General features: G+C 41.7%; 2 protein-coding genes across 2 annotated transcripts in view; both read right to left on the minus strand.

Moving 5' to 3' along the window:
• Positions 1 to 11659, minus strand: part of LOC146966724 (zinc transporter ZIP12-like) — a 201537-nt gene that overhangs the window by 64728 nt on the left and 125150 nt on the right. The gene's annotated exons all lie outside the window — the stretch shown is intronic.
• arl8 (ADP-ribosylation factor-like 8) lies at positions 62 to 7529 on the minus strand. Its single transcript, XM_085763705.1, has 6 exons — positions 7036 to 7529; positions 5010 to 5070; positions 4774 to 4921; positions 2981 to 3064; positions 2634 to 2785; positions 62 to 1910 (listed from the first exon to the last, which is right to left on the minus strand). The coding sequence occupies exons 1-6, from the start codon at positions 7079 to 7081 to the stop codon at positions 1862 to 1864; spliced, it is 540 nt and encodes a 179-aa protein (XP_085619831.1). The 5' UTR covers positions 7082 to 7529; the 3' UTR covers positions 62 to 1861.

Raw genomic sequence — 11659 nt, forward strand, 5'->3', positions numbered from 1 at the left:
GATTCTTGTCTTTTCAAACAGAGAAACAGTCAATACAAAAAAAAAAAAAACAGAGTCAGGCTCAAAGTTCAAAACAAACTTTTATTGAAAACAAAACATACGTACATGACCCAGACTATACACCACTACACTGACGGTATAAGATCAGTTCCCTTGCTTTGTGAGATCAAGGTAAATACTTTGTAAACCTCAATGCTGCAAAGAGTCTGGGGGGCACAGTTTACCCTTTCCTGTTTAGTGTAAAAATACCTTGTCCCACAACCAATGTTTAATATATTCAAGAGACCCAGAGGCAGTCGAGGAGCAAGATCCTTACCAGTTCTTCACCATTTTGGTTCAAGACTTGAAAACTGATGCACCTCCTCCCTTTTGGCCACTATGGAACAAAGTGACACGTGCATAGATCTGTTAGCAAGTTCAAGGAACTCATACCGCTTCGTAGAGGGAAACTAAAATAAAAAACCATGAGGAGGCGGTCAGATTCATACACATACAGTCCTCCAGACACTCGCAACAGCTTAGTTAAGGCTGAGGATCAAGTATTGTAGCTATATGATGGTCAAAATATTGATTTAAGATCTTAATGCTACTAAACCACTGAACGCTGGGAGTTCAAAGTGGTCGAAGAGTAACAACTTCCCGTAAACGTGTGGCACCGGCAGCTTATCCTGATCCCTTTGATTAAAAAGTACAAAAACGTTTTTAAGAGGAATATGTGCCGAAATGGCAGCAGGAAATTAATGAAATGTTTACATTAGGATGCAGTGGATCAGTCACACACCTGTGGAGCACCAATGATCGTCTGTTAATACAAAACAGATCTAGAGCAACAAATGAGCAGTCTATAAAAGCAAAATGTAAAAGAATAAAATTAAATAAAAATCATAATGCATCACTGACATAGCCGTGTTTAAATTTAAAATACTGTTATTAAAACAGAGCTTTGTACTTGCACTGAAAATTATGTTGCAGCCGTATTTCATGTTTAGCTGAATTCAATAAATAGATGATGTCATCTCCATTTAGAGGGTTAGATTAATGGAAAAAAAAAATTGCATGCCGACACTTTAAATCTAGCGAATTTGGCTTAACATACAAGTACAGGCTCAAAGTTAATAAAAAGGGATATTTCGTAACTTCACCACAATTCAATACGGCACCAATAGGTTTTAGTAAGAGGAGGAACCACCAACAGTGTAGCTTATGAAACTGAAATGACATGTAACAGATATTGGAAAACAAAAACAACATCATGCAAACATTATTGTATAAAACTCCTGATAAGCTCTGTGCAAAACTCTGTGCCACCATCACCATGATAACTGGTTTTACAATACTGTTTGTAATCCCTTTGTTTGTCCTGTTAAATTTGACCTGAACATGAACAAACGTAGAACGGAGGCAAATTAATGAGAAAAAAAGAAGAAAAAAAAAAGGAATAATAACAGTAATAATAGAGCTGCATCATATTTTTCCAAGCTGGGCATCGATGTGATGTCTATGGCATACTCTGAAATGATATGGTGTAGTGTACCATGATATGTATGTCGTGTAAATGTTCAGTGTCCAGTGCAGCCCTGCCTCACACATGGACGTCCTCTGAACTGAAATAATCCTCTTCTCCTCCTCTTTCCGTAACCAACTCAGTTCATAGACTCTGGTTCGAGCAAATTCGCCGACTGGGAGAAGTTATCAGCTCCGCCGCAGCGATTAGACGCGTCAGTGCTCCCGTACTGTGCCGTCTGCAGAGGTCAAGGTCCAACTTTGTCGTTAAAAAAATAAAAAGGAACAATTAGACAGCCGTTTTTTGCCGCCCTGTGGGTGGTGCAGGTAGTCAGGCCATCGATGGCTGAGGGAGGGGCTATCTGAGTCCAGCTCTGGAAGTCATCCACTCAAGACCTTGGCATAAACTGGAAGAACAATGAAGTTGTAGAGGTCAGTGGCAGGAAAATGTGCAAACCTAAAGACATAATTTCAATAGAAAAACAAAGCGGTTTGTTCCCCCGAGGCTCATGCCAGCTGTAGGTCAACAGTAGGAGGAGGCTTAGGAAGCTATGAGGCTTTTGTTTTTGTTCTGACTGGAAAAAAAATCTGAAGCTTCAACTCTGCACATATGGCGACATCTGGTGGTGTAAAACGGTACAACAGCTGATTTCAAGACATCACTTTCAAATCTGCGCAACAAAAGTTCAACAACTCTGGACTTTCTACAGCTTCACCAAATGTTCTGTCTTTTTAAGACCAAACAAAACACAATTTAGTACTAATTTCACAACTATTTGTTAAGCTGATGCACACATACACAACTGTTTTTGTTTTCTCAGTTGAGTTAGGACTATCCTTTGTCTCTCTTGGCAGAAGTTTGTCTTACACACGTGAAAAAAAAAATTCTGAGCTGTTTTATGGGAGACATTAATTATAATGTGATGTGCCACCTTCAGAGGATCAATTAAAAACATGTGTATAGTTATTGTATAGTTATTCCAGCAGCTGGAAAGGCTTTAGACGGCGGTGGGTCGATGGAAGTTAATTTATTGTCTGATCCTCCAGTGAATTAAAATTCTTAAAATTCACCATGTGCGCCCGTCGCCGTCTGACACCGTTCAGTCAAACCATCAACAGATGTGTCTTACCCCTCTCCTGTAAGTGCACAGCAGGACTGTATGTGCCAGGGGTGGTCTTTGATGGAGCTCAGGGTGAGGTATTTGGAGATCTCTGCCGCAGACATACAGTCCTTCATATCCTGCTTGTTGGCAAATATCAACACAGCTGCTTTCCGCAGGTCCTGAGGGAGAGGACGGAGAACAATGAAATCACAACGCTGCTTTCTGCGACCTCTTGACCACGAGCTCTAAACAATGTAGCCCGGTGGAAAAAGCGAACCGTGGCGGAAAATCAATGTGCATTACAAAAACAGAGCCGGCTCTGTGTAGTCTGCTTCCTTATGCCCATACTGAGACTTGTTAAGATGGAGTTTTACCTCATGCGCCAACATCCTGTAGAGCTCCTCTTTAGAGATGGCCAGTCTCTCTCTGTCTGTGCTGTCCACCACCAGGATGATGAACTGTAGAGAAGGACATACACATTCACACAAAAAAGAAAATCACACTGAGTGACCTCTTTTCAAAAGACATTTACAGCAGTGAAATGCAACACAGCGGGTGGGCATTTCCAGGCCAAGAGTCTCACAATGGGTGCTGGTGACTGCTATGCTAATAGCCCCTTTTTGAATGAGAGACAGTGACCCTGTGTGACAAAAGACCAAAGGCACATTAATTTTGTGATGTGAGAGACGCCGTTAAAACTGAGGCGACGACTCAGGAAAAGGACACTTTTTCTCCTTTTTTTTAAATTACAAGCAAATGAGTCAAAACGTGTCGAAATCTAACAAGAATGTGACCCAGATAACAACAAGGGTGTTACACCACTGTTTAACTTTGGAGAGAAAGGTTGAACACACAGGTTACTATAGTAACTACAGACTTCTCGTTAACTCCTATGGGAAATCTACTGTGATAGATGTTTATGGTTCCTGGACAACTCTGTCATAAATTTAACATTTATTGAGTGCAAAGATACTTTAACATTTCAACAGTTAAACTTGTGTTAAACGATGAGGCAAAGAACATCTGTCTACCACATCATCATTAACACTGCTCACAACAGTATAGTGGAAGATTAAATGAAGAATCTTATTTGGATTTATTTTGCTTTATTTTAATTATTCAACTGCTTTTTCTTTCTCTGTTGTTGTGTTGTGCTTGTGATATATATTACTATGTTGAATGTGTATGTGCATGTCTTGCCTAAAGCTTTGTGTAAGCGTATTAACAATAAACAAAAATGATAAACCTGCTAATTGTTGTATATTAAAAACTACTAAAATGCAAATCATTGCAGATTTTCTTTTTAACAGCAGTCAAAAGTAACACAAGTAAAAAAAAAAATCAGTGAAATTTGTCAAAAACCTTACAGACAGACAGACAGACAGATAGACAGATAGATAGATAGATAGATAGATAGATAGATAGATAGATAGATAGATAGATAGATAGATAGATAGATAGATAGATAGATAGATAGATAGATAGATTACTTTATTATAGATATCCAGCACATCCTCACAACTGACAAACTGGACCTCAGAAATACCACAACGACCACTAATCATTTCTCACAACTGCCTGGTAACTGACTTGTTGTGTCATCTCTCACTAAAACCTCACGCTGCTCTGGGGCAGAGAAGTGAAACGGAGCTCGATCTGAGGGGTCAGGTCTTGTTTAAATGGACGGGACCTGTTGTGTAGTGTATGAACGGTCAAATACAGGGTAACGTCCTTCTGAATATCCATGTTGTGTATCCTTTGTCAGGGACTTTGTATGGAAGATGCATCAATCAGTAAAATTACATGTTGCCTGTGAGACCGAAGTAAAAAAAGAAAGAAAAGTGTCTGGCAGATGTTGCATCAGCAAAGTGAAGCGCTCGTGCTTCTGTGGCGAGCTTTCTTTCAAATCTGCCACACATCTGCCTCTGTTGTGTTTCTCTTATTCTTCCTCGCCGCAGCAAGAGTCTGACCCCGGCTTTGCTTTTCAGACGGGCCCCTTTGTGAAAGGGTGACCTAACCCTAACCCTTTGACTTGGGCGGCCCCTGCTGCCGTCTGTGCTCTGAACAAACACACACACACACCAGCTGCCACGCTCAGGAGGAGGAAAACGGACAATACTTGAGCTCTGCACGACGAGAAGGACGCGGTGACGTTTGTATTTCTCACCTCTGTATTGGAGTAGTAGGTGTTCCAGGAGGACCTGAGGGACTCCTGTCCTCCTATGTCCCACATCAGGAAGTGCGTGTTCTTCACCACTATTTCCTCCACGTTGCTGCCGATGGTGGGAGACGTATGGACCACCTCGTTCATCAGGCTTCATAGGACAGAATCATGAAGTGAATTTTCTGCAAGTTTCAAAACGAGCGAACGAGGCGGGAATTCGACAATATGGCGCGACTTACAATTGGTAGAGTATAGTGGTTTTCCCTGCGTTGTCTAGTCCAACGATGATCACCTTGTGCTCTGCAAAACAGACACAATAAATCACTCATCTGTGGGAAAATACATTATGAAGAAGATGCATGTATGTCGTATAGCACATCTAGTTTCAGTCCATACAGTGTCATTGTTGTTCATGGCATTGACTGCTGCTCCAAAACCATAAAGACTGAACTTCCTTCCTTCCTTCCTTCCTCAAAACCTCCTGACTTCATTTTTTCCAGGCGTCATTGACCCCGCAGTAAATCCTAACCATTCATAAAACCAGCTAGCAGGCCTTTGAGGACTGTCAAGCAGGCAAACACCACCAGCTCGCCGCAGAATCAGAGGTGACACGTACATGTTAAAATATCCCACTTTTACTGTTTTGACTTTTTTCCGGCCGTCTGAGGCCTCTCTGGATGTCGGGGAGGAAGGAAGTCTGGTCAGAGGGTTCGCAGTTTCGACCGTCTCTGTGAACCACATTGGCTTTTTTAGAGGATGTTTGATGTCTATTGCTTCCTTAAAGAGGAGCTACCCTGTGATAACCCTACACAACTACACTGACACGTTGCCATTACCATCATAAAAGATTTCAAGGGGAAAGACGTTTTCTCCAGATTCAATCTGTGGAAACGTCTGAGCTGGACCGAAGGCTTTTAAATGTGTATTTAATCATGTTTTTATAGCACATACCAAAAGGTTTCAGGATCAAAGACATGGTGATATTATTATTAAATGCAACTACATGGTCAGTTGTAATGTCTCTGGTTTGATTTAGTTACTTTTGTTAATTAAAACCTGTTGATTGCCAGGATAAGAAAAGTTTATTGATCAGGGGTCAAATTACATTATGTTACAGTTGGTCCAAGAATAGTGAATAGATCCATATACTATCATGTATATGAGAAAAATAAAATATGTAAATGTTGATGGATTTAGCTTCTAGTCAGTGTAGAATAAATTCACTCAGAATCACTGGAATCTGTTGAAGTGAACAAGGAGGATTGACATTGACTCTGTAAACAGTTAAATTCAGAATCCGGGACTGGATGCAGACGTCCCTCTCTCACATCCCAGAGGCCATGCAGAGATGGGACACGAATACGGTCATATGAAGTTCAGTATCCCTTCATAATAACAACCACTGTGGCAGAACAAACTTAGAAATGTTTGCTGCTTTAACTTCAGCCTGAAGATGAACATTTACTCAGGGTGAATCTCGGTCCAGTTCAAAAACTATTTCCCATTTAGGTATATTGATTACAATTTTACCAAACACACAAAAACACAGAGCAGTGGGAAGCATTACACCCTGTACTATTAAAGTTATAAGACTCAGTTCAATTTACCAACAACTAAATACAATCATAGCCCCAAACATACACATACATCATTACTCCCTATGCTCCCAACACGAGGCAACATCTGCAGAAACAGTCCTACCCAGTGTTATTTTTACCGACCCTATAGTTTGAACTTTCTGACTCGATGTCAACTCAGTAGATGTTTGTATAAGAAATCTATGAAACTCTTATTAGTGAGTAAAGCGACTTTCTCAACGGAGACTTTAGACTGTTTACATTAAACAAGCTTTCCAGCAAGTCGGTGGGGAAAGTGATGCAATGTGTCCTGAAAAGTAAGTTAAAGCTGATTGACAAGTCGATGAATGCGCTCCTGCAGGCTTACGGTGACTTAAGATAATCATGTTAGTTGTGAAACTGATAAAGAGATTTGCGTACTAGAAGTGGTTTGTGGTGTATGGAGAGAGGCTGCCGTTTGAAACGCCTGTTGTTTTCACTTCACAAGTTGAACAAAAGACAGTTGAAACGAGCAGAGCTTCAGCAGCCACGGTCCTCGAGTCACATATTTCCCCCCCTCCTCCATCTGTTATTATGGCTTTTGTGGCTCACTTCAAGCTAACGGGGCTAACAGCTCTCGTTATCCCCGGTTGAGCGGCTTGTAGTTAGCGGGAGGTTAGTGAGCCGTGACAATTTCACCGACACCCACCTTGGTTACAGAAGAAGCTCCACAGTTTGGCGAATATGAGGCCCATTGTTTAGGTCGGTACCAGTCCCCAGTCCCAGTCCCGGTCCCGGTCCCAGTCCGTCAGCAGCAGCAGCACCGAGCCTCTCCACTCTCAGGTCCACACACCGAGCGATCCGCGGCTGGCTGGCTGCGGCTAGCTAACATTAGCTGGATGATCTCTTGTCCGCACAACACCTCACCGACCTTTTCAACGTGAACTCCTCCATACGCCCCGGCAACATCTAAAAAAAACCCCAAAACAACCCAACGATGTGCGGTTACATAGACGTGGTGGCTTGTTGTCGTAGGTTTAGCGTGTCGCTAAATGCCCCACGTATCGTGCAAACACGGGGGTGTTGTTGAGAGTGGCTGCTCCGTGTTGACTCGGTTGCTCGCACTGCTCCTCTGCCGTTGCCCGTTAGCTGCTGCTGCTGCTGGTAGTGGTGGTGTGGTGGTGAAAAACGCTACCCCAGACTATTTGCTCCGTTTCCGGTTACGTAATGATGTCGTGGCGCTTTCGTTGCCTTTTTTTTTAATTTTTAAATCAACCCGTGCCACTGAACTTAGTAGAATCTTGAAATGTTGTTATTAAAACCTCTTTGCCATTTCCAGGCTGATTGATCTGATTCAGATGACCCCCAGATGTCATATCTCTTTTCATGTGCGCTCTTTTTAATAACTTTATCTATTTTCTTTTATTTTACTTATTTGCTCTTGCTTTTAACATTGTTTTTAGTGTTTGTTTTTATTCTGTTTTATGCTTCTCTTTAAAAAAAAAAAAAAGTTTTGTCTTTATAGCACATTGAGTTGCCTTGGTATGAAATGCGCTATATAAATAAAGATGCCTTGCGAGTTTGGAGAAATTTTAATTTTGGGCCAAAATGCCATTCTTCGACACCCCCAGAGTTGTTCAGAATGGCCTCCACCGAAGTGTACCAAATATATACTCTATAAACCGTCTTTGAGTGTACATCTCTCCACCAGCCCCCCCTCCCCTCTCCCAGTGAATCCATCAGGGAAACATGATTGAAGAGCTCCTGATATCCTATCAACGACTTCATGGAGAACTATGGAGATTCAGCAGTTATGATATGATTTGAAAAAATGTCTACTCTCTGAGTCTACACCAATATCTCATCACTCCTGTCCTGTTGGGCAGAGAGCTGACATTTCCCATGATGACTGACAGCAGAACCCACATCTCCACTTCCAAGCCTATAGCAGCGGAGCAGGGTGGCATGGTCCAAGGAAAGAATCTCTCCTGAACAAACTCTCTCCACTAGGGCTGGGCGGTATGACCTAAAATTCATATCGCAGTATAAATCGAATCCCTTCACTGTAATGGTATATCGCAGTATAAATTTAAATGTAAAAATTATAATGGACATGTTTCTGAATTGGTTTTGTAGTCCCTTTGCAAAGATAAATTGATATAAAAAAAGGAAAGAAAGCAATAATGTAATTTTTAGAGCATTTATTGTGCAGAAAGCTGATCTCAAAACACAAAATTAAAAGTAGCACTTTATGGTGCAAATAGTGCAAACGAACACAAAGTAACATTGCCATAAATGGTAAAATAAATAGCTTATGTTAACTTTGTTTGCTGTCACTGTCACTCCACACATCTTGGAGATTATCTTTTTCTACTCAACATCCAACTACTCAACACACACACCAGGTGTTTTGTGAACACGAGATACCGGGGACTGAGGCCAGGTGTTTTGTGAACACGAGATACCGGGGACTGAGGCCAGGTGTTTGGTTCCTGTGTGGAGTTTAACATGAGAACACGAGATACCGGGGACTGAGGCCAGGTGTTTCGTGAACATATGACATCTGGGGGGCCTAGGGGATTCCAAAGCAGAAGTTTGGTTGAAATCGGGCCAGTGGTTTTGGAGAAAATGGCCGAGGCGATTTTCGAAAATCTTTAATCGCGGGTGTCGGAAACGTTTTTTTGACCAAAAATCAAATTTCTTCAAAATTCTCCAAACTCGGATATATCGTCCGAGGGAAGTCCAACACAGAAGGTTTGGGCCAGTGGTTTTGGAGAAAATGACCAAAGACCACACAGGCGATTTTGAAAAAAATTTAACCCGTGGGGTTGTCGTTTTTTTTTTTTTGACCAAAAATTAAAATTTCTTCAAATTTCTCCAAACTCGGATATATCATCTGGGGGCCCGAGGGGAGTCCAACGCAGAAGGTTTGGTTGAAATCGGGCCGGTGGTTTTGGAGAAAATGACCAAAAACCACAGAGGCATTTTTTGAAAAATTTTAACTGGGGTGCCAAAAAAGTTGTTTTGACCAAAAATCAAATTTCTTCAAATTTCTCCAAACTCGGATATCATCTGGGGGTCCGAGGCGAGTCCAACGCAGAAGGTTTGGTTGAAATCGGTTCAGTGATTTTGGAGAAAATGACCAAAAACCACAGAGGTGATTTTCGAGAAATTCTAACCCCCGGGGGTGCCGAAAAAGGTTTTTTTTTACCAAAAATCTAATTTGTCCAAATTGGAATATATTATCTGGGGGACCCAGGGGAGTCCAACGCAGAAGGTTTGGTTGAAATCGGTTCATTGATTTTGGAGAAAATGACCAAAAACCACAGAGGCGATTTTCGAAAAATTTTAACCCCCGGGGGTGTCGAAAAAGGTTTTTTTTGACCAAAAATCAAATTTGCCCAAATTCTAATACATTATCTGGGGGACCCAGGGGAGTCCAACGCAGAAGGTTTGGTTGAAATCAGGCCAGTGGTTTTGGAGAAAATGACCAAAAACCACAGAGGCGATTTTCGAAAAATTCTAACTGGGGTGCCAAAAAAGTAGTTTTGACCAAAAATCAAATTTCTTCAAATTTCTCCAAACTCGGATATATCATCTGGGGGTCCGAGGGGAGTCCAACGCAGAAGGTTTGGTTGAAATCGGGCCGGTGGTTTTGGAGAAAATGACCAGAAACCACACAGGCGATTTTCGAAAAATTTTAACCCCCAGGGGTGTCGAAAAAGGTTTTTTTTGGCCAAAAGTCAAATTTGTCCAAATTCTAATACATTATCTGGGGGACCCAGGAGAGTCCAACACAGAAGGTTTGGTTGAAATCAGGCCAGTGGTTTTGGAGAAAATGACCAAAAACCACAAAGGCGATTTTCGAAAAATTCTAACTGGGGTGCGAAAAAAGTTGTTTTGATCAAAAATCAAATTTCTTCAAAATTCTCCAAACTCGGATATATCATCTGGGGGTCCGAGGGGAGTCCAACGCAGAAGGTTTGGTTGAAATCGGGCCGGTGGTTTTGGAGAAAATGACCAAAAACCAAACAGGCGATTTTAAAAAGACGACAGGCGCGCGGCTTACGTTTTTTTTTTTTTTTGACCAAAAATTAAAATTTCTTCAAATTTCTCCAAACTCGGATATATCATCTGGGGGTCCGAAGGGAGTCCAACGCAGAAGGTTTGGTTGAAATCGGGCCGGTGGTTTTGGAGAAAATGACCAAAAACCAAACAGGCGATTTGAAAAAGACGACAGCCGCGCGCCTTACGTTTTTTTTTTTGACCAAAAATTTAAATTTCTTCAAATTTCTCCAAACTCGGATATATCATCTGGGGGTCCGAGGGGAGTCCAACGCAGAAGGTTTGGTTGAAATCGGGCCGGTGGTGTTGGAGAAAATGACCAAAAACCAAACAGGCGAATTTAAAAAGACGACAGGCGCGCGGCTTACGTTTTTTTTTTTTTTTTGACCAAAAATTAAAATTTCTTCAAATTTCTCCAAACTCGGATATATCATCTGGGGGTCCGAGGGGAGTCCAACGCAGAAGGTTTGGTTGAAATCGGGCCGGTGGTGTTGGAGAAAATGACCAAAAACCAAACAGGCGATTTTAAAAAGACGACAGGCGCGCGCCTTATGTTTTTTTTTTTTGACCAAAAATTAAAATTTCTTCAAATTTCTCCAAACTCGGATATATCATCTGGGGGTCCGAGGGGAGTCCAACGCAGAAGGTTTGGTTGAAATCGGGCCGGTGGTGTTGGAGAAAATGACCAAAAACCAAACAGGCGATTTTAAAAAGACGACAGCCGCGCGGCTTACGTTTTTTTTTTTTTTGACCAAAAATTAAAATTTCTTCAAATTTCTCCAAACTCGGATATATCATCTGGGGGTCCGAGGGGAGTCCAACGCAGAAGGTTTGGTTGAAATCGGGCCGGTGGTGTTGGAGAAAATGACCAAAGACCAAACAGGCGATTTTAAAAAGACGACAGGCGCGCGCCTTATGTTCTTTTTTTTTTGACCAAAAATTAAAATTTCTTCAAATTTCTCCAAACTCGGATATATCATCTGGGGGTCCGAGGGGAGTCCAACGCAGAAGGTTTGGTTGAAATCGGGCCGGTGGTGTTGGAGAAAATGACCAAAAACCAAACAGGGGAATTTAAAAAGACGACAGGCACGCGGCTTACGTTTTTTTTTTTTTTTGACCAAAAATTAAAATTTCTTCAAATTTCTCCAAACTCGGATATATCATCTGGGGGTCCGAGGGGAGTCCAACGCAGAAGGTTTGGTTGAAATCGGGCCGGTGGTGTTGGAGAAAATGACCAAAAACCAAACAGGTGAATTTAAAAAGACGAC

This window comes from Trachurus japonicus, chromosome 20 (genome assembly GCF_045865225.1).
Source record: "Trachurus japonicus isolate A0001 chromosome 20, Traja_1.0".
NCBI lineage: Eukaryota > Metazoa > Chordata > Actinopteri > Carangiformes > Carangidae > Trachurus > Trachurus japonicus.

Bases quoted from the DNA above. Each gene is read 5' to 3' on its own strand.
- arl8 (XM_085763705.1), bottom strand. From the start codon at position 7,081: ATGGGCCTCATATTCGCCAAACTGTGGAGCTTCTTCTGTAACCAAG. The intron at 3,065-4,773 runs GTGAGAAATACA...CCTTCTCTACAG, and splicing joins CCTACTACTCCAATACAGAG to TTCATCATCCTGGTGGTGGA. The intron at 1,911-2,633 runs GTAAGACACATC...TTGTTCTTCCAG, and splicing joins TGTGCACTTACAGGAGAGGG to TTTATGCCAAGGTCTTGAGT.